The 27203-nt window shown below is 38.8% G+C and overlaps 1 protein-coding gene across 3 annotated transcripts in view; it reads left to right on the forward strand.

Moving 5' to 3' along the window:
• ATM (ATM serine/threonine kinase) overlaps positions 1–27203 on the forward strand; it is a 128564-nt gene that overhangs the window by 36045 nt on the left and 65316 nt on the right. For all 3 annotated transcript variants that reach the window (XM_074984905.1, XM_074984914.1, XM_074984922.1), the window contains 14 exons: positions 3666–3755; positions 5217–5388; positions 5843–6042; positions 6598–6680; positions 6786–6941; positions 7544–7619; positions 8070–8200; positions 8854–8974; positions 15686–15862; positions 17646–17815; positions 18115–18361; positions 19092–19210; positions 20813–20939; positions 26488–26687. In XM_074984905.1, coding sequence (XP_074841006.1) covers positions 3666–3755; positions 5217–5388; positions 5843–6042; positions 6598–6680; positions 6786–6941; positions 7544–7619; positions 8070–8200; positions 8854–8974; positions 15686–15862; positions 17646–17815; positions 18115–18361; positions 19092–19210; positions 20813–20939; positions 26488–26687 — 2069 coding nt within the window. The remainder of the gene's footprint in view (positions 1–3665; positions 3756–5216; positions 5389–5842; positions 6043–6597; positions 6681–6785; positions 6942–7543; positions 7620–8069; positions 8201–8853; positions 8975–15685; positions 15863–17645; positions 17816–18114; positions 18362–19091; positions 19211–20812; positions 20940–26487; positions 26688–27203) is intronic.

The raw sequence follows: 27203 nt of genomic DNA on the forward strand, positions 1-27203 counted from the left end.
CCCTTAGGAGTCCCTGGGTGGTACTGGTCACTGTTGGAGGATAGGGTACTGGGCTAGGTGGACCACTGGTGGGACCCAGTATAGCCGCACTTAAATTTTTATACCTAATTGGTAGTAAGTAGAGTGCTTCAGTGGTTCTCAACCAAGGGCCTAAGACCTGCCTCCCAGGAGAATCGGGCAGTCTGTCAGCATAAATGAGAGAGCAGGGCTTGTATTAGAGTCATTGGGTCCCAAGGAGGAAAGCTGATGCCTGATCTCTCTTGCCTGAAGCTGAAGCTCGAAACCAGACACATGGGGATGAAATCAACTTAATTTTGTGGAGCTCCTTTTGGTGTGGAGTCTTGGACTGCCGCCATGCCCTGATTCCACACTAGTCCTGGGTTTTAATATATTGGATATGCAGAAAAAACATTTTTTGTGGCAGAAGTGGGCCACAGAGGTTTTATAGCTTGTTGATTGTGGAGCTTAGGAAGAAAAAAGTTGAGAACACCTGAAGTAGAAGATATTCCTGACAGAGTATATTATAGTCTTTCCTATCTGGCATATGCAGGGTAGTACATGTTAATGCAAAGGGCTTCATCTAGAGCTGAATTTGGAAAATTATATAGTGTAATATTTGAGAAATAATGAACAAGATCTTCAGCTGGTATAAATTGATCATGTTCCATTAAGTCAAGTACAATCTGGGCTTGTCTACACTACCACCTTCCTTCGAAGGAAGGATGGTAATTAGGGTGTTGGGAATTTACTAATGAAGTGCTGCTGTGCATAGGCAGCACTTCATTAAGCAAATTCCCTCCCCCACATGGCAACTTCAAAGTTTTAAACTTCAGAGTACCGGCATTCGTTTAGTCGTGGCTCACCCACTGGTAATTCGAAGTGCTGGGGCAACTTTGAAGTCCCCTTACTCCTCAAAATTTTCAACAGACATTGCCGCGGGGGGCAGTTTGCTCAATGAAGTGCTGCCTATGCATGGCAGTACATCATTAGTAAACTCCCAACACCCTAATTACCATCCTTCCTTCAAAGGAAGGTGGTAGTGCAGACAAGCCCTCTATGTTGAAGCCAGAATTGAGGAGAAATTCTGTTGTTGAAAATCATATACAGTTGTGTAGTTAAACACTTTGTTGTAAAATCATTGAAGTCAGCAAAGCTGTGCTCATTTGGTTTAGCTGACAATGTGAACTACAGTTTTATCATGAAATTATGTACTGTGTTACAGAACATGCACACAAGAGGTCAGAGTCCATAATGAATTTAGATCTTCAGCCATGCAACCTAACCATATCATTTTCTGAATTTTGAATGCTTAATTATACAGTGTTAATGTTTTCTTTATTTAAAAGGTGATTTTTAGACTCCCAGCTGCCATTTGCTCCTTTGAAAATTTCCTTTACGTTTTATGTGAAATTTCTTAGGTTTTTAAAAAAATATTTCCATGGACAAAAAGAGGGAACTAAAGCATAAAAAGGAGATTTACTCTCTACAAATTCAAAACTCTTTCAGTTAAAGGTTGCACCTCCTAAAACCAGCGTGCACTGCTCCAGAGACATATGTGGTCCCAGCAGTACGAGGGATGCTCCTGGATCAGAGAGTCAGGGCAAGAGAACAAGCCAAGCTGGCCTCCTGGCAGCCCCGTGGGGGTCTGGGGTCGGAGCTGGGGCACCCACGTCCAGTGTCCCCTAACAGCTGCACAAGCAGCCAGGCCCAGAGTGTCGGTGTGCCCTAGCAGTTATGACGTGGGCTAGGACCACAGCTGGAGCAACTGCAGGAAGCTAGGGCTCTGGAGTGTCAGTGGAGTGGATGGGAGCCACAGTTGGAGGGCCAGCAGTGGCACCAGTGGACCAGGGAGCATTAACCTCCCCCACGCACGGCTCCAACTCAGCTTCACCCCTCCCCTCCCCCACAGCCCTAACCCACCCCAGGGTTAACGCCCCTGCCTCCTTCCTATGGCCCCAACCCACCACCAGGCTTACCCCTCCCCAACTCCCCCCCTCCAACTCCAGGACTTACCTTTCAACAGGAGCTCCAGGTGCTCCTGCTGCTTCCCCAGCTGCAGAACATGCGTTCCACCAGGGAAAAAAGCCGCCCTCAACTTACATGAAATTTGAGTTATGCGAGGGTGCGTGAGAATGCAACCCTTGCATAACTCGAGAGACTACTGTATCTGATGAGTGTAAACTCTAGAATCTGTCTGAGGGAATCCCTTGCCTGTCCACCTTAGTTTGCAGACAGTTTTGTACCTCACCTAGCTTGGGATATACTGGCATGCATCAGCAATGAGGCTCCGTCCTGCACGCCTTACAAAGCCTTCTGGAACATTTATTCAGCCCTGGCACGGATAGAAGATCCGCAAAAGATTAAGTAAAAATTTAGTGTGAGCTTGATGCACCCTGATTATAGGGTGCATAATGTCTGATTCAATGCCTGTTGAAATCAGTAAGAATCATTCTGTCAACTTCAGTAGGCTTTCAGTGAGGACTTTAGTATGTGCTTAACAGCATTTTCTAACATATGCAAAAAGGAACCGTGCTTCTCGTTAGCAGCTCTACCACCGTCTGCAGAACTAAGCTATCAAATAGCAGTGTTAGCATAAGTCCAATCCCCACTGTATTTTCTTGTTTGTAATACAGTAAACTCTTTGATATCCATTGGCCCCTGGACTGGGCGGTTGCTGGATATTCAGATATGCCAGATATTTTTCTCGCAGGCTGTCAGCCTTGCAGAGAGGAAAAGTTCCCATCAAATGGTGGCCTGCAGGTGAAGATGAACTTTTCCGTCAAAAATCATGGCCCGGCAGAGGAATTGATCTGGAGGCCGATTTGCAGCAGCTAAATATTTGGCTTGTGTGCTGAGCTCACACAGCTCCTGCTCAAACAGACTTCAATTAAAGCAGATGGCTGGAGGAAGGACAGTGGGATAGAATGCTGATTAATTGGAAAGTGCAGTTGTTTGAATGCTGGTTAAAACAGAGTTTACTGTATTGTATTTAATTACACTTGTCAGTTTTTCACCATGTAGCTAAGTTAGCTATGCATTCATGTGAAGCAAACCATTTTTGTAGCCACTGCTTGCAACAGTTTCTGGAATGGCAGAACTTGTATCCAAATCACCCTTGAAGAGTTTTTTTGTTTTTGTTTTTAATTGAAATCGCTTCAGTTTTAAGTATAGCATCAGTAGGATGAGACTGCTGCTTACAGATACATTACTAGAATGTCTTCTTTTTTTATACACCTTTGAGGCTGCTGCTCATTCCATCACTGTGCCTCAGTAAATAGGTATATAAGAGGAATATATTTTTAGGAAATCATTATTTTTAAACTTTGGATTCTATTCAATTTTTTGTTTTCTCAATGCAGTTTTAAAAAGTGGCTTATCCAGTACATTTCTCTGACAAAAAAACATAGACAAACTGATGATATTTTAGGGAAAAAAATTTTTTTCTACTGGTCAGTAATATATTTGAATTTGTTTACAGACATGTTCTGTTTTGGATTTTCCAAGATAAATTGGAATTCATGGTGCTCTTGAGACTGTAGACCTGTATTTTTAATATCAGTTTACTTCAATGAATTCATAGTATGGAATAATTGCATTTCTTTTTTAAGAAAAGAATATGTTATGTGTACTATGATAACGGATCTATACACTTTGCTTTTTGACAGAACAGTCCAAGTAAGATCTTATCAGGCTTATTTCTGAGTTTATTTACATCAAAGGTGATGAATGATCTTGTAGATATTTGCAAACATCTGGTAAGTGTGTTTCTCTAAATGCTGTATTTCTAAGCATGATGATTAATTATATAGTATAAATAACTCAGAAACAAATCAAATATGATTTTTATTACAGAAAGCAAGTTAGGCAAAAAGGGTATGAGACTTTAAGGGCTTCCCTGACTAGTAGTGTAAAGTTTACATACAAAGCTATGGCCTTTTGGTCAGTTAGTTTATCATCCACAAATAATTTATGCTGAAGGTAGTCAACACATACATCTTAGTACTCCACTGTACATCTTACAGCATCACCCATTGCATTGCCTAGCACCTGTACTTTTTCAGTAATTGATTTTTTAGCAAATGCCAGAAATACTTATCCACATAACCAATCTGGGAGTTCTAGTCACATAAGAAGTTGCTTCCATTTTTTTCATTGTATTAAGCTCATCTGTTTTCTAAAGTTAATTATTTTGCATTTAGAAAAAATGAAAGATTTTTAAATGCTGAGAAAGTAACTCTTTAAAGGTGTTTGAAAAAAAATTCATGCTGAATTCTTCAAATGTGTACACTTCTGTCATGCACTTAGTAGCAAAGTGACAGAATGTGCCATCACCAAGTTTCTCAAAAACCTTGAAATTGTGTCCTCATCTGCTTCCAGTATGCCTTGAGCTGGATGTCAAATCCAAATAAATAACATACTTAATATTTTGCATGAGGAAAATCTGAAAGTATCACCACAGTTAACTTGTCTGCCAGTTAGCTGAATGAAATTATTTACATAGCACTTGTGTCACTCTGATTTTGTTCTAGTAAGAAATTTTTCATTTTCTAAAGTAACGTTGATATTTAATGCTAACAATGCAGTCACCTTTTACAAAAAACAACAAAAAAGTGGTTTCTGTCACAAAGAGATCACTATCTAAAGAAAACAGTTCAAATCACACACAGTGCACCAGCTAACTAGAAGAAGGTTTTATTACTGAAGGCAGAAGTAAATATGATGCTTCACAGTCAATAACACAAGGTTGCACAGAAGTGCAAAGAGATATTTCAGTGAGATTAACTACAGTTCTAGTTCTTATTTATTGTGTATATTACAGTACTGCTAAAGGAGTCCTTCCTGGATCAGGATCATACTGTGCACAAGGCTATATACAAACAAAGTGATAGAAAGACACCCCCTAGTCCCAAGAGCTCACCAGCTAGCTTTAGGATATATTTGGCTCTGATTGAAACAAAGAACTGAAAAAAATGTGAGGACAATATGATGACAAAATGAACACATTTTGTGTAATAGAAAGTATAAATTAAAAAAAAAATATTGACCCACAAGGTGCGCAAACTACTAAATTGAGTAAATTCATGATCTTAGCATCCCAGGTCCTTTCTCACCCTGTTTGATTCACAAGGAAATGGTGGTCTGTTTCCCTGTTTTGTTACCTGTGTTATATTCAGCCACCAAAAATAACATTTACAAGAATGTGTTGCTTTTGTTAGATGGTCTTTACCAGCAAGCCAGATGATGCTGGAGAAGTTGACCTAATGGAAGACAATATTGAGGAGAATGCAATGGAAGTAGATAAGTCTGTAGTGTTGGACCAATTTGATGATCATGGCATCACTGACTTTGGTGATGCAAATGAGCCTGGGGAGATGCAAAACATAACTGGTAAGTGAAAGTCTGCTTTCTGCCCAGAATTGGTCACATAAGTTTAGGGCACATTTTTTCATCTTAAAATTGCCCATTTCTCTCACCCCACAATTAGACGTTATATTGGACCATTAGAGTATCTGTGATTCTAGTTGGGCCATTTGTTTCCAGAACAATAACAGTGCTTAGCAATCCAGTAGGGTTATACAAACCCCCAGAGGTTTAGAGCATGTATGTTTCTAGAGGTGGTCTCTCTAGAACAAAAGCTTGCCTCAGGATGGAAGGAAGCTTGAGCTACTGCTGTCTGTACTACATCTCTTCTGTAGCTAAGAAACTTCAAGGTTGCCAATCTTAACATTTTTGAGAATGTAAATTAGCTTTATAAATATACATAACTCTATCTTGTTTTTAATATATCTTTGTTTTCCGAGAAGAAGCGTTTTTTTGTATTTGACCAGAAACTTTTTTTCAGGTGCTATGAGCCCATTAGCTGAAGAACATTTGACAAAACAGGATTTACTCCTCCTTGAAATTCTGCGACTCTTGTGTCTATGTGTAACTACAGCTCAAATTCATGCTGTCTGCTTCAGAGCACCTGACATACGACAGAAGATCTTAATGCTAATTGACAGAAGTATATTTGATATTGCTAAATCACTGCATCTACAAGTAGTGAGTATGATATTGAGAAACTTCTTGATTCAGCATTTATCTCTGTGTACATAAACTCTGCCCCTTAAAGTTATACACACATTCTGTGGCCATTCTCTTGGACTCAGCCCACTCAGAAGAACTTAAGATAGCTGCTTCTGAAGATTTAAAATTTGTTTACATAGCTTACAGGATGTGTTAGACACTGGACTTTTGAGCCATATGGTATCTGCACAGCGTCAGTATTCCCCATGAACAGATGGCTTAGAAGATGTACAGTCTTATTTTCTGGGGCAGAGTGCAGGAATGCCTTTCCGACTAGCAGAGTGGATATGTTTACATGTCAGAATATAAGATTTAATTATCTGTGTTATGTGCTGCAAATTAATTTCCATGAAACAAATGTCAAATTATCTGTGTAAAAATGAATATTAATACTGTAAATAATTCTTTGTCATAAATATTGGCATGAATATTTGACATAAAGCATTTAACAGCCTTAGAAAATCAATATCGTTATAGGTTTGTTTTCGTCTGTGTATATAAGACTATTACCTATTGTATTCTATGCCTTAGTATTTAGTCCTTTTGAAGGAGCTCCAAGCTGAAGAAAACTTATTGCCAGAAGATGATCTTCTCATGCTTCTCAAGCCTCTTTCGTAAGAAATAATATCAATCCTATGTTAATAAAAATATTTTATTTAGCAGCTGTATTTTCCTTCTGCTCTTCAGCTTTTATAGCTATCTCTTTATTTCATTCCCAGTGACATTTGTTCCATGTATCGTCGAGATCAAGAAGTTTGTAAAGCAATTCTAAACAATCTACTTCCCACAGCAGTAGGGTTGGGGCAAGCAAACCCAAATATTGAAGAAACAGGGGAACTCCAAGGACAAATTTTAACTGTTGTTGGAGCATTTTGGTATGTTTTATTTATTTTATGAAGGAATCTGTTTCTTAGCTTGATGTCTAATAACCTCTTTGAAGGCTGTGATGCTGCTTTGGGGTCAGCTGTCAGTAATGCTGTGGAATTTATCTAGTCTGTATCCTTTTCCATATGAAACTTTTTGGCTACTTGTTCTGTATTAAAAGTAGAACACTCACGCTCATATCCGTTAAGTGTTAGTTTAGAGGCACGTTGAAAGGTAAACTTAGACACAAACGTCAATATAATGGGACAGCAATTTCCAAATTCATAGTAATTTTTTACATTCCTTAGTCTGTTGTCAGGATAATCAAATAAAATTCACTAAGGGAAAACAGAGAGCATTTTCACTGCTTTCTTTACAGCAATATTTGACAAATGCTCTTCCAAGCAGTATTTATTGTATTGATACACAAACAAGAAAATAAATAGTCCTTTAAAACAGGGGAGAAAAGATGTTTGCTAATCCGGTCAGAAGGATTACTTAAATGTATCTGGGAAGGAACTGCAAAGAGCAGAGAGAAATCTAAAGACTCTTTTCCCTGACATTGAACTTGGAAGAGCAATTTTTGGGTATGTTTAAATTACTTCTTTTTTAGGCACTTAACAAAGGAAGGGAGATGTACAGCTCCAGTAAGAATGGCCCTACTGAACTGCATGAAAGCCCTACTTGAGGTAAGCCACATTTTCCTTTCTGATGTTAGTGTAGTAGGTATAGTGGTGCCAGCAGCTGCCCAGGGCAAGGTGGGAGGGGGGCCAAGCTTCCCATCCTAGAAGGGGCACGGCCAAGGGCGGAAGGGACGTGGGCTTAGAACAGTCAGCCCTGAGGGCTGCCCCCCATCACATATGGATGGGAGGTTCAGCACTCCACAGCATCTCAAAGGGGCCCAGAGCTCTGGCTGCTGCTACTGCGGTGGCTAGAGCTCTGGGCCCCTATGAAATGCCTGGCCTGGGGGCAACTGTCTGCTTTGCGTGCTCCCCATCAGTGGGCCTGAGTAAATGTAATACTCAATATTTGCTTGACAATACCATTGAAAGACTTGTTGCATACATCAATATAATAAGTACATCCAATGTTAATTTAAGTATTGTACATATTTAATAAGAGGTGTTCATTTTCTTCAGGCTGATCCTTATTCAAATTGGGCTGTACTTAATGTAAAAGATAAAGATCTGCCAGTGAGTGAAGCTCTGCCACATTTCCTCGCGGATAGCCACCATCACGTTTGCATGCTTGCTGCAAAGTCAATAACCAGGTGATAACATAGATGTTTTTGCACATTGTGCAGATAATTAAATCAGCGTATCTTTTGTGTGCTGTGTGGTTGCCCTATGTTTTTAAAGATATAAAAATACCTGGATGTCTTAAAGCAACATGGCAACTTCCATTTATATTGACTTAAGCCTTCATAACTTGTGTGAATTTTCTGTACTATATGTTATAGTAAAGATTTGTGTAAAATACTCTGTTTATGTAGACCCTTCATGTAGCTATACTTATCTTAATGGAAAAAATAGATTGAACAGAGTAGATAAGCTGTTGTCTTGTGCTGGAAAAGCAGTATTTTTGTCCTTTGCCTAAATAAGGGAGCCTCTGAGAAACTCTTCACAAATATTGATGAATTTATTATTGCAGTGCTTCAACAGTGACAGAGAAGAGGAGTTTGTGTTCTTGTCTCCCTGGTTGGACACTTTCAAATCATTCCTCTCCCATCTCCTAGCAGTGCTTATATTTCCATGTGAACATTGCTGGATGGAGGAAGGGTTGAAAATAAGGCCTTAGCAAAACTGGGACTCTAGTCCAGACACTTGTGTTTGCCCTCAAAACAATGGACTCCCAGTATTCACCTTGTAAAACATATGGCAGTTCTGAAGATTACTTTTGTTAAATAATTGTTGTTGTTTTAAGTTTGTTCCAAGATGCGAAACAGAGAGATTCTTCTGGATTACCAAAAGCTCTTCCTTTGAAGTTCCAGCAGAAGGCCTTTGAGAATGTATACCTCAGAGTTCAAGCAGGAATGAGAAATTTGGTAATAATATCTAATCACTTGATATGTGTAAATGTTCAGGATAATAGTCTTCATTTTCTAAGAACTTTGTCCTTGGTAGAAGGTTGTCATTTTTCAAGACTACTGAACCGAAGAGCAAATTTTTTCCTAGGTACCTCCTTTGTCACTCTCCTGGCTGTACTACAAATAGTTAACCCCTTTTAATGGTGCACTTTTCCAGATTGCTAGTCCTTTGAATACATGTTATTCCTAATAATCATTATTATTACAGTAGTTTAAGGATCAGACAAGAATGGGGTTTCATAATGCCAGGCACTGTACACATACAGCATAGTAGACAGCTTCACCTTAAAAAGTTTATATATGGCCCCTTTTCATCTCGAGAGATGGTGGTTGGCAGTGGCAGTGAGGATCTAGGGGCAATGTTTGAATCTGCAGCTTCTCTCTTGGCTTATCTGTCCAATATTGGATTTTCATGGTCGATTGCAATAACTGTATGTCAGTCTATTTCTGAATTCTGAAGTTTGAGAGATTTTCCTTCTAAAACAAAGTTCTTCTGGGTGGCTTGCACATATACTATCGAAGGATGATGTGCCCTGTCGTAGCAGTGCTTGCCAGGCATTTCGATATGATGATGTAGATTCACAGGGTTTTGGATCAATGTTAAACTTTTTCATGGCATTTTTGCATGTATTCTTCAATCTTATCTTTGGTCTTCCTCTTGTTTTCAACCCACATGACAGTTCACCGAAGAGTATTTCTTTGAGAAGATGTTCGTCACACATTCTTCTCACGTGACCAAGCCATCGTAGTCTTCTGCTGTTGAGGATCGCTGAGGCTGGGTATGCCAGATCTTGACAGGACATCTGCATTTGAAACTCTGTCTTGCCAGTTGATATTCATAATTCTGCGGAGGCAGCAAAGATGGAAGATGTTCAGTTTTTTCTCCTGGTTCGCGTAGTGGTCCATGACTCAGAACCATATAGCACAACACTCAATAAATATGCCTGGTAGATTAGTATCTTTGTTTTCACTGTCAGTTTAGGATTGTTCCGTGCGTGTTTCGTAAGTCTGCCAAAAATCGTAGCTGTCTTTACAATTCTGATGTTCAGTTCTTCGTCCATAGATAGGTATGTGGTGATAGTGGATCCAAGGTAACAGAATTGTTGAACCACATCTAATGGGCTGTTATCCAGAATGACATTGGGTCGCTGAGGTGTACCTTGAGTGAATATTATAGTTTTCTTCATGCTTATGTCAAGGGAAAACAACTTGCAGACTTTGGAAAGAGAATCCATCAGTGACTGTAGCATGTCTTCATTATGAGCGATGAGAGGTGCATCATCTGCGAAGAGGAGTCCCCTGATGAGGACATCCTTGACCTTAGTTTTGGCCTTGAGTCTTGCCAGGATGTAGAGAGAGCCATCTCATCTAGTGTGGAGAAATACATTGCTGTGTGAGTTTTGAAATACACAATTTAGTGGAACTGAGAAGAATATGCCGAAGAGGGTAGCGGAAAGAACATGCACTTGTTTGACTCCGCTGTTCATTTCAAATGATTCTGATGTAGATCCATCATATCACACTGTTGCTTTCATGTTTTCATAAAAGGATGTTAGGGGCTTGAGTAGGGTCAGTGGGCAGCCAATCTTGATTAATACTCTGTATAGTCCTGATCTACTAACTGTGTCAAACGCCTTTGTTAAGTCAACAAATGCTATGAACAACAGCTTTCCTTGTTCACTGCATTTTTCCTGTTGTTGTCTAAGTGAGAAAATCACGTCCGTTGTTGACCTGCCAGCTCTGAAACCACATTGTGTTTCTGGGTAGACTCGATCTGCACGTTTTTGCAGGCATTTGAGAATGACATGGGCAAATGCTTTGCCTGTGATCCTCAGTAACAAGATGCCTCTGTAGTTGTTGCAGTCACCCTTTTCGCCTTTGTTTTTATAGGGCGTGATGATGTTTGCATGCTTCATGTCATGTGGGACATGACCTGCTCTCCAACATTTTAGGAGTAAATCACAGAGGGAAGGGGAAGAGCACAGCCTTGTGTGCCTTCAGGACTTCATCTGGAGTTCTGTCATTTCCTGGTGCTTTTCCACTGGAGAGAGCATCAAGAGCTTGAGAAAGTTCCTCCTCTGTAGGCTCTGCATCTAACTCAGACATTTCTGGAAGAGTTGGGATGAGGTTGTCAAGTTCAGGTTGTATTGTACGCTCGTGGGAATAAAGGCTTGAGGAGTGTTCCACCCATCTGGACTTGTGCAACTTCTTGTCTGTGATAACCTGTCCATTTAAGTGCTTCAGTGGGGCGACTTTGGTCATGTTTGGTCCAAGTGCTTTCTTCAATCCATCAGACGTGGTTTTCAGGTCACCCAAGGCATTTGACAGTATAGATCAGAAAGTGACTTGGGCAGTGTTGGAGTCATATGGAGTGGATAGCAGACCAATATGGTTGTTGAAAGATATCGGTGATAATGTGGAGGCGGGAAGTTGGTTTAAAACAAGTAGAGGTATGAGACAAGGAGATCCAATATCACCAAGTATCTTCATTGCACATCTGGAGAGAGCGATGGACAAGATCAAGGAAGAGGTAGAAGGGCTATCTGTGCACGGGAAAAGAATTAACAACTTGAGGTTTGCGGATGATATAGTTATCATTGAGGAAGATGAGGAGAAGCTAGCAAAAATGGTGGGGGTGTTAAATGAAAAAGGGTAGCAGTACAGACTGATTATGAACATTGATAAAACAAAAACAATGGTATTTGGAGATAAGGAAATAGGAAGGCAGATTAGTGTTGATGGTATTGAACTAGAAAATGTAGAGAAGTTCACATATCTGGGGAGCAACATAACGTACAATCTAGACTGTAAGAAGAAAATAACGACAAGAAGAGCAAAAGCAAGAGTGAGTTTGAAGGCAATGGATAAGATCTGGAAAAGCAAAGCAATTAACTTTATAACACAGCTGGGCGTCTTGAAAATCTATGTATTCAGCAGCATGTTGTACGGATGTGAGACATGGGTGATAATGAAAGATTCGAAAAGAATAATATTGGTGTTTGAAAGGAGTTGTTATGGAAAGATTCTGAGAATAGGATGGATGCAGGTCACCAATGAGGAATTATATAGAAAGATACAGCCGAAAGAGAACCTGCTGCAGAAGATTATAAAATGGAACCTACAACTACTTGGACATATTTGCAGAATGAACAATGAGTGAAAAATCAAGATCCTAGTATTCGGCCTAATGGATGGTTCAAATAGGAGAGGCAGACCCCACAGAGTGGATAAATGATATAGTAGATTGGTGCGGAGCTCGTCTACAGAAACTAAGCGACTCTGCACTGTATTGGGAAAGATGCAAGGAAATAGTGAGAGAGGCATCAGACACCAACGGGCACTGAGCCCATGGTTATTGATGATGATGAAATCAGATGCCTTTTAAATATTAGAACATAGATTAGCCCAATACTTGTTCCCACACCACCTGGATTCTCTCTGAAGACCAGATCTTGTGTGTTGAAGTTATCTCTTGTGCTTTGAGATGGGTTCTTTATGTTATTCGGATGTGCCTTGTGTTTTTCTTTAATAAGAGGCCTAAGAATGTCAGCATTTTCATCGATTCAGTCTTTGTTAGAGAATTTGTGTGTTCCAAAGGCAGATTTGGCACATTTGTGTATTGCATCTCTCAGTGTGGACAATGTTTCATCAACATGCTCCATTTTTGCGAGTGAAGTTGTGAGGACAGCATATCTCTAGTATTGAGTGTATTGATCTTTGGCCTTTTGCATTCCTTTGTCATGTAGAGTTTCTTTTGGGATGATTTTCACTCTGCTGATGATCAAGGAGTGATCAGTGTAGCAATCTGCGTTGTGTAAGTTTGACGGCATTGAGATATTTCCTGCATAGCAGTACAAAGTCAAGTTGATGCCAATGATTGGTTCTGTAGTGGCGCCCTGAAACTTTGTGACGCTCTTTTAAGTTAAAATATTAGTGATGCAGAGTTGATTCTGAGAGCTGAATTCGAGAAGCCTTTGACCATTTTTGTTCATTTTCCCAATACCGTGATCACCAAGGCAGACGGGCCAGAACGGATGGTCGTGTCCAACTCTTGCATTGAAGTTGCCAAGGATGTACAGTGTTCACCAGTTGGAAAGGAGTCATTAAGTTTTTGAAGATTATGATAAAAGCAGATCCTTGTCTTCGGTGCACGACACCAGCGTGGCTGCATAAGCACTGATGATGTTGATATGTCCTGACTTGGTACAAAGCTTCAGGGATATAATACATTTCAATTCAGCTGTGGGCATATTGATAGATTTCAGCAGATTGTTCTGAACAGCAAATTAAACTCCGTAGAGACGGCATTCCTCTGAACTCAAGTCCTTCCAGAGCAAAGTGTAGCTGGTTTCTTTCACTGACCCAGCACCTGCCATCTTAGTTTCCTGGAGAGCAGTGATGTCAACATTCCGTTTTTGTTGATCTATGACTGTTATTTTGCGTACTGAGTCAGTGCTCGTAAGGTCATGGGCAGATTCAAGTCCCAGACACACGGCCCATACATTCCAGCTACCAAGCTGGAGGCAAGTTGAAAAATAGTCTAAATATTTATGTGCATATAGATGTCCATATCACTGATTACTAAATCTGTGCACTTTAGATCTTTGTTTTATCTATCACCACTTATTTAATATTTTATTATTAATAAGAAACTTTATATGAGCATGCAGTGTCTCTGTTCTCTTGGTGTACAGCCAGTATTAATTGAAACATCATCTGGGATAGGAGCAGGTTTTCCATAAGAAAGCATTGTCAGTCATTGTCAACCTCAACAAGCTTTTCAAAAGACATTGCTGTACTAGTGAATAGTTTGAGTAATGAGGTAGAGGTCTTAGTGTAGGTACTGCTAGTGTCCCCTTCAGAATGCACCACCACAATTGGTATAAATTGGCACCTATGTGGCCTGTTTAAGAGGGCAGCATTTTGAATGAACAGTGAGCTTGAAATACTCTTGTCTCCAGAGGTAGTTTCTTGAAGGCCGGGTTTACATACCTGTTATATGTGGTCTAGGGAAGCCTATACTTAAACTTTCAGTGCTGTCCTAGGTATATGTAAAAAAACAGAAACTTTCGATAGTGGATGCAGAAGTGAGCATGCACAGTTGTTGTTCAAGTTCCTCAAAATTTTGAGGAGTAAAGGGACTTCAGAGTTGCCCAGGCACTGCCAAGTACCGGCTGGTGACCCACAGCTAGATGCGAGCTGGTACTTTGAAGTTTAAAACTTCAAAGTTGCTGCGGGGGGGCAATTTGCTTAATGAAATGCTGCATATGCATGGCACCACTTCATTAATAAACTCCCAACACCCTACTTACCATCTTCCCTTCGAAGTAGGGAAGTAGTGTAGACACAGCCCTGGAGAGGAAGATTCTATAGGTTTTCAGTTCCATATTGCTAACTGTCAAGCTTTGTTATCAAAATACTATTTCAATAATTATTTGCAAGTTTAGGACTTTAAGAATAAATGATTCCAAGAAGACAGAGTCCAATTCCACACCCTCATTGAGAAAGGCTAACTAGTTGCTAGAATGTCCCTCCAAACTGCAGTAGATGCGGTTGATATTGCAAGTAGCAAAAGCCACAGGTATAGCCATATGGCACAAGTCTTGGATGCACTCGTGGAGGTTTTTCCAGCTTCCATTGTACAATTACCTATACCAACTGCTTCTTTGTCTTCGTCCCCCTTTAAATACTCCGTGTTAATCACCCACACTTGGAATACGCGCAGGGTCCAACACTTAAAAAGTAGTAGAGGTCACTTATAACTGGAGGTTCTTCCAAGGTCAGTGGTCCCTATCTGTATTCATCTAACTACACACCTTCCCCAGTGTATATATTTTGTATTGCAGTACACTGAGTTATAGATCTCCAAGCCTTCTCACCCCTTCAAATCTTCTCTGATTTGCCAAAAGAAGAGGAACTAGATAGATATCAAGTCACATCACCCCTTATACTTTCAGGTCTTAGCATGAAGAAAACCAATTCGCATGTGCATCAACAGACACTACTTGCTAGAAATCTCTGAACTCAGGCACATGGTGCCCATGTATAGTCCTTCTATGGCATAAAACTAGGGACCACACAGCTTAAAGAATCTCCAGTTACAAGTAAGAGAAATATCTCCAGTATTCATTGCTTTAACTTTCACAAATTTAGAATTTGCTTTTGAAAATTACAAGACTGGATAGAAATTGAAGAAGGGGATAAGATGCATTCATGTTGTAAGGTAACTGGAATTCCAGTGAGGGATATCCATGGAGAATTCTTCTAGCTGTTCAGTTTTCTCCCTCACATTCTTCTTTTTTTTTTTTTTTCCTTCTCCTTTCCTACCACATGATGGCTTCTTGGCTTTCATTCCAGTCCCTTAGGATTCTTTCATTTTTTCCTTTGGTTTAACATGTATCCGCAACCTCAGATTAGTCACCAGCTTTCCAAGTAAGATGATTGCATAGGACTGACTTGATAGCTGAGCAACACTGTTGAATAAGAGAGGACAGGTGGCTGTTGAATTGCTAAGCCATTCATTCATTTCTCCATACACATCTCATGAGCTCAACATATTCCCTCCATTGTACTGTTGTAAAGGATGTCTTTAGTTTAAAAACCTTTAGATTATGTAAGAGTTCAGAGGTGACATTTTAACTTAAATTATTTCATTCTTAATTGGTGAAGGCACGTGGTGGCATGAGCCCTGAAGACCTGTTGGACGAGCAGTGTAATAGAAGAGCAGTTCTGCTGATGGTCATAACCATGGTTTTATGTTGCAGTCCTGTGTGTGAAAAGCAGGCTTTGTTTGCAATTTGCCAGTCTGTGAAAGAAAATGGATTAGAGCCTCACCTTATAAAAAAGGCAAGTATACAGGAGAAATGCTTATTATAGTTAGATTGTAAATTATACAAGTAAAGCAGAGAAGTAGTGTATACCCTTTATTTTAAATATAATTGATTGATAGTCCTATGCTACTTCACTGTGGCTACTTCTACACTAGAAGCATCTGTTGAGAGACGTTACTGTCAACAGAGGAATTGTGACAGAACCTCTGTCGACAGATTGCTGCTCCACCCCACTTGCTCTGTTGACCGAGAACTGCCAAACTGCACTGCCTTCTGGTGCCAGAAAGTGGTACCTGGCAGCTGGAAGCCCTCTCTGTTGACACAAGTGTCTACATATCACTTCTTTCAACAGTACTCTGTCAACAGAAGCGTTATTTCTCAAATTTTTGAGGGATAACACTGTTGAGGCAAATGAAGACTGTTGACAGAACGCTTTGTGGCGGGGGGGTGCTCCCCTTCTGTCAACAAAACTCTCTAGTGTAGACACAGCCTGTGAGTTTAACTCCTGTGTGGCCATCGGTTTTCAGAATAGGGTAAAAGTTACCTTTTATGGTTCTCTTAGATTGGGGCTCTCTTAGGATCACATGAGAAACGTACACAGTCACTACAAACACAGTGACAAGTAAGCAGTCTTGTTTGTATAATAACTTACAATCATGTTACACTTACATTATGTGTGCACAACTACAGAAAGCCCAAGCAGTAGCCCAAGATGATATAGTGTGTGTTGGCTGTTACAAATGCTGGTCATTGATACGGTGCGGGGGGCGGGGTGTCTTCCATTCGTGTCTTCCACTTTTACTTTACCAGAGAACCTCTTTCATATTGTTGTTCTGAGCACACTTAACACCTTATACATATGCATGACAGTTCCAGCCTCTTTATCTACACTTTCATATCTTATACATTTGGGGCCCCGCACTTTCTATAGGTTGTTCTTTTAGTTCCACTTTTCCTTATTAGCATCCTGTAAATGTTTACATAAACCTGTTTCCTAGATAATTTGTGGTCAGAACAGAACCTTCTGTGATGTTGTAGACAGGCATTTTGTAGTCTGCTTTTCCTTAACATCACTTATTTGTACATTGTTTAGAGTAAACTTGTGGCTTTATTGGCATAGAGTCAATCTTAGATCACCAACTCATGTCATGCCTCCATAAACCTGTGGCCTAGTGTTGCTAAGATAAAATCTTTCGAGCCCCAGCCTATAGTCCTTGCATTACAGCCATGTATTATTCATATGCCTAATATATATTTATCACTCCTAAATGCTAATCAGTCTTACGTTTCCAGAATCCTATCTTACATATATGCCTACTACTGAAATCTGTATAGCACACATTAATGAAACAGGTTGAACCTCTCTGATCCAGCACTCTCTAATCTGGCATCATCCGTTGTCCAGCATAATTTTAATTAGTCAGATGACCACTTATCATGGGTGTAGCCAAGTTTCCCATGGTCCCATAAAGTTTGTTTGCAGCCAGCAGTCCTGGCTCTCAGTGTTCTGTGCTGTGTACACTGCAAACTTCTACTGTATTTGCTGTATTTGTTTTCATTTACTTTCACTATACTGTACTTATGGAAAACATAACTAAAATTTAGTTAGTGTTAAAATTCCAGTTATTTGAGAGTTCTGCATGATAGAATGCCAGATATGAAAGAGTTTATTGTATATGCATACTCTTACAGGAGCAAAAAGATGTTAGAAGGGGAGGCTTGTAGACGTGTAACTGCTCAGTGTGCTGCAGCACAAAATGTATGCTGAATTTTATGTCTCAGTATTACTTATTACAAAGGTTTTGGAGAGAGTGTCCAATGTATTTGGCTATAAAAGTATAGAAGACTTCATGACGTCCCAATTAGACTATCTCGTGCTGGAATGGCTGAGAATGCAAGATAATGGATATAGCCTATCTGCTTTTCCTTATGTTGTTTTGAACTACTCTAGCCTTGAGGAGTTCTACAGGTAGGTTTATACATAAAACTTATGTAAAACCATGAAACATGCTATCTCATATCAAAATAATGTGATTTTACTTCTTGTACTATAAGATTTTGCTTTAAAAGGTGTATAGTTAAGGCTTTAATTCAGATATCTTCTCTGTTTCCTGCTACAATGTTAGAAATTTGTTTTACGGATGTAACTAGACAATCATATAACAGATCAACTACGTCTGTCTGCTCTATTATAGTTAAAAAGTAGGGTATTTAAAAAATTCCATTGTAATTCAAGGACAATTTAGAAGTATGTTTGCTTACCTGTAGGTCTTGTTATAAAGTTTTGGTTCCACATCTGGTGATTAGAAGTCAGTTTGAAGATGTGAAATCTATTGCTACCATGATTGGAAAAGACTGGCAGCAACTTCTAGCAGACTGCTTTCCGAAGATACTTGTAAATATCCTTCCCTATTTTGCCTGTGAAAGACATGGAGATAGTGAAATAGCACAACAGAGAGATACAGCTTATAAAGTCTACGATATGCTTAAGGATGAAAACTGTTTAGGAAAACAGGTACCTATTTTAATGTACTTCATTTCCTTTATACATTCTTGAACAATATATACATGCTTGAACAGTGTCTGATGATTTGTAAAAGACTTAAGAAGAAAATAACAAGTAATAGGTCAAATAATTCAGGTGTTCAAATAATTTGTAGTAAGGTGAGTCAAAGTTTGGTATTTTATCCTCAGTCTCTCAAGTAAGGTCAGCTGTGTTGTCTTAAAGCCACACAGTCGCTGGAAATTTAATACTTTTCAAACTATGAATTAAAGGATTTATCATATAGCTGTACATTTATCTGATTTCCAGTCAAAACTGTTATGCTTTTACATTCACATTTGCCTATTTTTTAAAACTTTTTCTGGGTCTCTCTGGAGCCCTTCCCCCATCTTGTCCCAACAGAGGCACTTGATTGTTTGTGGGAACCAATGACCATACACGTTTTTTGAAATGCAGAATGTAAGCAAACTGAAAATATAGAGCAATACTTTATGATGATTCTAAGGTATACAAATTACAGTTGGTAATATATTTCCAGAAAGAATTGTGATTTCTAAATTGATTGCATCCCTTTTCATTTTAAGGTGGATAACTCAAAGAATACGTAGATTGTTCAGCTAGAAATGAAAAAGAAGTAACTTCAGAAAAAATACAAATTGAAATCGAGACCTTCAGGTTAAAATATTTTTGTATTAAAGCTGTTCCTATGAAAACATTAAATGTATCCGATGTTGTTTTGTAGCAGATAGACAGTTTATCTCTCAGTAACTTGCCAGAAATTGTGGTGGAACTGTTGATGACTCTGCATGAGCCAGCTAACACCAAAGCAGGAGAAGGAGATGACCTAAGTAAATTTACAGGGTATGTAAAATAGATTTTTAGAAGAAGATGTAAGTACAGCATAGTGCATGTGTGTAGTCTGTGTGTATCTCATTTCTTCTAGGATTTCAAGAGAGCAAAATAGAAGGGTGATATTTGAGTTAAGAGATTTATTACCCTTTTCATTCCATAAGTTTCAATGCAGTAGAAGACAAATCTCTGTCCTGGATCTAGCTGGATCCAAATAAAAGCTGTCACTTTTTAACTCAGATGTAGTATGGCATGGTCTTGATAGCATCTACAGATCATGAATATGTAATCTTGCTTATGCATCTTCAGTAGGGTTGTAAACCTTCAATTTTGTGTTTGTATTAGTTTTTGTCTTTGGAATGGGAAATTGTCAGAACATCTTTAAACTTAATTTTAACTTTTTTGTTAATTTTATTTTTTGAGATTCCTTTAGATCGTCAGGGTTTAATAAGAGATTAAATGTTATTTTAAATGAATCCAAACACTCCTATTTTCTATAAGAAGATATTTCAGATTTTAAAATAATTGACTTTTAAAATGATTATTCTTAATTTTTTTTTTTTAACATTGGGTCATCTTTTGTGATCCTAGAAAAAAAGTTTCTTCGCATCCTTTGATACTTGCTCATTGTTCAGACTGTTCTCAAGAGTACAATCTACAGTAGCAGTAAGACTCCTAGCAAAACACTATGTAAAGCAAATGTCACAATAGCGTTCAGATACATTTTTCTAACATAGCATAGAATATTAAGGCAAAATAGACATTATAAAGATGCATTCCAGAGTCTGTGCAATGTGACCTGGAGGTGCAGAGTACAACTTTATATCCATCTTTCTTCACGATGCTTTTCATATCTGTCACTCACTGAGAAAAAGGAGAATTTTGGGGTGTTTCTTTGGTGAGACTGAACATTTTATTTAATAAACTCAATCATGTAAGCTATTATTCTCCAAGCAACACATGTGTATTAGGTTACACTTTGCAGCAGCTGTGTATATTCTGAAATTTAGTCAAGGCAAAGAGTAGTTTGTAATATATTTTATTAATAATCGTTTTTCATCAATATTTATATTTATCCTTCTGCTTTCTAAAGTCCTTTCTAGCTAAGACACTAAATGTCTGAATGAAATTTCCTCTTGACATATTTCTCCCTGAGAGGCATGGTTCTCCTATTTATTTCATTCAAGACTTGCCTGGGAGCAGGGGTATCATTTTAGACGATTTTCTGCTGCAAAATTCACTTTTGTGGAGTCAGTGTGCTAAAATTCCTCATTGGCTAACTTCAGGGCTTACTTAAATATTTATTTATTTCATTTGACCTACATTTCCAGATTTCTGGGCCCTCAGCCCCTTGCTTTTGAATCTGATACCCTTCTGTTTTCTATTCTGATCAGTTTGTGTTTGATCTCTTTATGATTGGGTATTGGGTAACATGCATGAAAACTGTGGTTTATTCTTGTGAATTACTCTTTCAAATCTTGTAAACATGTTTTGGTCAATAAGCTTCTATTTAACCGCGTAACATGTTGTATATACAACCATTTAAAGCATCTGCCACCTTGATCTGTGAACACATTTTTGAAATCTTGCCTCGCTGTTTTTTGATTCATTCAGGGAACTGGATCCTGCTCCTAATCCTCCTCATTTTCCATCTTATGTAATCAAGGCAACCTTGGATTATATCAGCAGTTGTCATAAAACCAAATTGAAAAGTATTGTAGCTGTACTTTCTAAAAATCCTGTAAGTAATATGATCTTGCCATTTTTTCATGGTTAGAAGATTTCCTTTTAATAATTTTTTTTATTTGTAAATTGTCAATGAATGCCAACAAAGAAAAAAGACTTTAGAGTATAACTTTAGGGACTTTTCTTAAGTATTAGAAAAAAGAGAGATGTCCCTAAGTTAAAGGGCATGGTAACTTTATGAAAATTACATGCATGAAAGATTAATTTAAAAAAATAATAGCAAAGATGTCCATAGTTTTAAAAATAAATAAAGTTGTTGGGGATTTACTTGCACTAAATAAAATTTTATAAAGTAGATTCATATTATTTTTGTCATACACCAGTGAAACATTTGCATCGGGGCAATATATATTTAAGTATAGGAAGGACCCTACCTAATTCATGGCCATGAAAAAACATGTGAAGGGCTATGAAATCTGATCATTTGTGTGCTTTTACCCTGTATGATGTAGGTGTCACAGGGGACATCTGCATTTCTCAAATCTGGGGCCTTGACCCAAAATGGCGTTGGGTGGGTGTGAGTGTAAAAGAGAGAGAGAGAAAAGGTTATTTGTACTTCTACCCTGCCTTCAGAGCTGGTAAGCTGGAAAGTGCTGGATGTTAGCCAAGCACCTCATTGGTGTTCCCTGTAAGCTGAATGCTTGGGCAGCCACTCAGGAGGTCTAAATAATAAGATGGGTGAACTATAGTGCCTTGTATTACAGGAAGCTATTGATGTAATCGGCATCAAAGAAGCTTGGTGGAGTGAGGATGGTCAATGAGACACAATCATACTGGGGTACAAAATATATCAGGGTAGAACAGGTCGTGCATGTGGGGGACTAACACTGTACAATGTGAAAGAAAATGCAGAATCAAATGAAATAAAAATCTTAAATGAATCACAAGGTTCCATAGAATTCTATGGATGGAAATTCCATGCTCAGTTAATATAGCAATAGAGCTATATTATCGACCACTTGACCAGGACAGTGATAGTGACTATGAAATGCTGAGTGAGATTAGGGAGAAAATCAAAATAAAAAAATAATAGTAGGAGATTTCAGTTATCCCCACATTGACTGGGTACATGTCATCTCAGGATGAGATGTGGAGATAAAATTTCTCGAGACCTTAAATAACTTCTTGGAGCAGCTAGTACAGGAACCCACAAAGAGAGAGGCAATTCTTGATTTAGTTCTGAGTGGGGTGCAGGATCTGGTCCAAGAGGTAACTGTAACAGGACTGCTTGGAAATAGTGACCATAATATAGTAACATTTAATAGTCCTGTTGTGGGTAAAACGTTTCAGCAGTCCAGCACTCTGGCATTTAATTTCAGAAAGGGGAACTATGCAAAAATAAGGTTAGTTAAACAGAAATTAAAAGGTATAGTGACTAAAGTAAAATCCCAGCAAGCTTCATGGAAACTTTTCAAAGACACCATAATAGAGGCCCAACTTAAATGTATACCTCAAATTAAAAAATATAGTAAGAGTTCCAAACGAGAACTGCCGTAGCCTAACAACCATGTAAAAGAAGCAGTGGGAGATAAAAAGGTATATTTTAAAAAGTGGAAGTCAAATCCTAGTAAGGAAAATAGAAAGGAGCATAAACCATGCCAAATTAAGTGTAAAAATGTAATAAGAAAAGCCAAAAAGGAGTTTGAAGAACAGCTAGCCAAAAACTCAAAAACAATAACAAAATGTTTTTAAGTACATCAGAAGCAGGAAGTTTGCTGAACAACCAGTGGGCCCCCTAGATGACCGAGATACAAAAGGAGCACTTAAAGACAATCAAATCATTATGGAGAAACTAAATTAATTCTTTGCTTCAGTCTTCATGGCTGAGGATGTTAGGGAGATTCCCAAACCTGAGCCATCCTTTGTATGTGACAAATCTGAGCAATTATCCAAGCAGATTGAGGTGTCATTAGAAGAGGCTTTGGAATTAATTAATAAAATTAACAGTACTAAGTCACTGAGACCAAATGGTATTCATCCAAGAGTTCTGAAAGAACTCAGGTGTGAAATTGCAGAACTATTAACTGTGGCTTGTAACCTATCCTTTAAATCAGCTGTTGTACCTAATGACTGGAAGATAGCTAACATAACGCCAATATTCAAAAAGGGCTCTAGAGGCGATCCTGGCCATTACAGACCAGTAAGTCTAACGTCAGTACCGGGCAAATTAGATGAAATTATAGTAAAGAATAATGTCGTCAGATGCATAGAAAAACATAATTGGTAGGGCAAAAGTCAACATGGTCTCTGTAAAGGGAAATCATGTCTTACTAATCTCTTAGTACTCTTTGAAGGAGTCAGCAAATGTACACAAGGGGGATCCAGCAGTTATAGTGTGCATAGATTTCCAGAAATACTTTCACTCCCCAATGGCTCTTATGTAAATTGTCATGGGATAAAAAGGAAGATCCTTTCATGGACTGAGAGTTGTTTAAAAGACAGGAAACGAAGAGTAAGAATAAATGGTAAATTTTCAGAATGGAGAGGGATAACTACTGGCATATCCCAAGGGTCAGTCTTAGGACCAATCCTATTCCACTTATTCATAAATGATCTGGAGAAAGGGGTAAACTGTGAAGTGGCAAAGTTTGCAGATGATACTAAACTGCCCAAGATAGTTAAGACCAAAGCAGACTGTGAAGAACTTCAAAAGGATCTCACCAAACTGAGTGATAGGGCCACAAAGTGGCAAATGAAATTGAATGTGGATAAATGTAAAGTAATGCACGCTGCAAAAAATAACCCTCATGATACATACATATGATGGGCGCTAATTTAGCTACAGCTAATCAGGAAAGAGATCTTGGAGTCATTATGAATAGTTCTCTGAAAACATCCACACATTGTGCAGTGGCAGTCAAAAAAGCAGAAAGGAAGTTACGGATCATTAAAAAAGGGATAGAGAATAAGATGGAGAATATCTTATTGCCTTTATATAAAACCATGGTACTTCCACATCTTGAATACTGCATACAGATGTGGTCACCTCGTCTCAAAATAAATATATATATATTGCCATTAGAAAAGGTTCATAAAAGGGCAAAATGATTAGGGGTTTGGAACAGGTCCCATATGAAGAGAGATTAAAGAGGCTAGGACTTTTCATCTTAGAAAAGAGGAGAGTGGGGGAGGAAATGGTAGAGGTATATAAAATTGAGTAGTAAGGAGAAAGTGAACAAGGAAAAAATTGTTTACTTTTATCCATAATATAAGAATTAGGGGACACAAAATGAAATTAGTGGGCAGCAGGTTTAAAACAAATAAAAGGAAGTTCTTCACACAGCAGACAATCAACCTGTGGAACTCCTTGCCACAGGAGGCTGTGAAGGCTAGAATTGTAACAGGGTTTAAAAAAGAGATCGATAAATTCATGTAGGATAGGTCTATTAATGGTGAGGATGGGTTTAGGAATGGTGTCGCTAGCCTCTGTTTGTCAGATGCTGGAGATGGATGGCAGGAGAGAGATTATTACCTGTTTAGTTCACTCCCTCTGATGCGCCTGGCGTTGGCCACTGTCAGCAGACAGGATAGGACATCCCAGACCAGGACCTACTGTGGCCGTTCTTATGCTCTTAGGAGAGATGCAGGTGCTGCCCAGCTGATTAGCTGAATGCCCAGAGCTACCCACAGTGGGTAGCATGTGTTTCTATTGGTGCACATCTACACGTGCCTTGGTGCACATGACAACATTTATTCTGCCCATTGATTGAAAATATTAGAGGCAACACTGCACTCAGTTCTGAAGGTAGCGACTTGCCCCGAGCAGCAGCGCTGAAGTAAGGTGGCAATACCATCATACCATGCCACCTTTCCTTCTACGCTGCTGCCTTCAGAGCTGAGAAGCTGGAGAGTTGTGGTTGTTGACTGAGGGCCCAGCAGAAATAAGGATGGCCATGCCATGCCATGCCATCCCATCCCATCCCATCCCATCCCATCCTTCTGCATTGCTGCTGACAGGCAGTGGCTCTACGTTCAGCGCTGGGCTCCTGACCAGCAGCCACCACTCTCCAACTGCCTGATTCTGAAGATAAGAGCTTCCAGAAGCATCAGAAAAGAAAAATTTGAAGTGCCACTCCACATCCACTCACACAAAAACTCCTTTCTGGATCAGGAGCCCTACAATTTTAACATAGTGAAATTTCGGATTTAGTAGCTGAAATCATGAAATTTCTGGTTTTTGAAATTCTAGGAGTATGAAATTGATCAAGCTGACCCATGAACTTTGTAGAACTCTAAGTATAGGTGCTTTTGTCTTTGCTGGTAAGTGGGGATTTTTACATCCTTCTGCTTTAGACCAAGTATGACTGTTATCCTTTACATTGTCTATAGATAGGAAAAACATAATTTTTAGTTGGCTTGTAACTAAAAAGGGGAGTATATGTTTCTAGACTGTAACACAGCAATGCACAAATTAACAAAAGCTCTACATACATTGTGTGTCTGTTTAATTTTTACTTTATGTATGTATTCTGTTAACATTCTTACATTTTTACACTATTTAAAAATCTCCCTGACCCCTTTTTGTTAAACCATGGATGAAAATTGTTTTCAGGAAAGCAAGAAGCAGGTTTTTGCACAAAGTCATGGAAATTTAAAAAATGAAAGAACCTCTAGGAATATCCAATCTGTACATCTGTTTCCTGCTCAAACCAGGAGAAAAAACTGAACAGCTTCCATCTTTGCTGCCTCCACAGAATTATGAAAATCCACCAGCAAGATAAAGTTTCAAATGCAGATGTCTTGTCAAGATCTGGCATAACCAGCCTCAGCTGTCATCAACAGCAGAAAACTATGATGGTATGATCATGCAAGAAGAATGGGTGACAAACGTCTTCCCAAAGAAATCTTCTTTGGTGAACTGTCATGTGGGTTGAGAACAAGAGGAAGACCAAAGCTAAGACTGAAGGATACATACAAAAATGCCATGAAAAAGTTCAATGAATATGTGCCTATCTGTAATACCTAAGTCAAGTCAACAACGTGTTTACATAGTTCAATGTTGATCCAGAATCCTGGGAACCTACATCATTAGATTGAAATACCTGGTGACGATTGCTATGACAGGGCACATTATCCTTGGATAGTACACGTGCAAGCCACGCAGAAGAACTTCGTCTTAGAAGGAAAAACTCTCAGACTCCAGAATTTGGAAATAGACTCGCATGCGGTTATTGCAGTCGACCGTGCAAATCCAATATTGGATAGATAAGCCACAAGAGATGCTGCAGATTCAAATGCTGCCCGTAGATCCTCACTGCCACTGCCAACCACTGTCTCTTGAGACAAAAGGGGGCCATAGATAGGTAGATTTAAAAATCTCCCTGCCCCCTTTTTATTAACCATGAATGAAAATTGTTTGCAGGAAAACAAGAAGCAGGTTTTTGCACAAACCATGGAAACTTGAAAAAGGAAAGAACCTCTAGGAATATTAATCTGTATATGTATTTCTTGTGCAACTGGTCTCTACATGTGCAAATTAAAACTTAATTTTGCTTTTACAATATGAGAGGCTACTTTTCAATCATGTTTTTATTCTTTTTCAGGATTCATTCCAGAAAATCTTACTAGCCATATGCAAACAGGCAGCTGATACAAACAATATTTATAAAAAACACAGAATTCTTATAATTTATTACCTGTTTGTTAATTTGTTACTTAAAGAGATAAAGGATGGTTTAGGAGGAGCCTGGGCTTTTGTTCTTCGAGATATAATATATACTCTGATTCACTACATCAACAGCAGGTAAATATGCAATTGTCTTCTAGTCCTTCCTCTTTTGCCTTCTCACAATTATCCAGATATTTTAGTACAATTAGTAGTTGGTACACCATCTGTATAGAAGCTAGTCTAAAACTGATGTTAATGTCATACTAGGAATTAGTTATAGGTCTTCTTCCTTGAGCATAGCCCTGTATGTTGGACCACAGAAGATGTGTCTTTTTGTCAAAGTTCAGTTTCTTGTAGGTTGCCTTCCCTGTACATTTTAATCATTTAAGTCAGGAATGGGGAACCTTTTTTGAGTTGGGGGCCAGTGACCCCACAGGGAAATCAGTTGGGGCTACATGCAAGTGAGAAGCAAAAATAAAATAAAATAACACCACTTCTGCTGGGGAGAGGGGAGCCCTAAGCCTCACAGGCTCGATCCAGCCTGAAGGCCATAGGTTCCCCAGCCCCAATGTAAATTTTAATGAGTGTATTAAGGATATGGCTCGAAATAATGCACAATTTAAAAACAAAAACTAAAATTTGCTACTTGAT

The sequence above is a fragment of the Carettochelys insculpta genome, chromosome 1, assembly GCF_033958435.1.
Source record: "Carettochelys insculpta isolate YL-2023 chromosome 1, ASM3395843v1, whole genome shotgun sequence".
NCBI classification, from domain to species: domain Eukaryota; kingdom Metazoa; phylum Chordata; order Testudines; family Carettochelyidae; genus Carettochelys; species Carettochelys insculpta.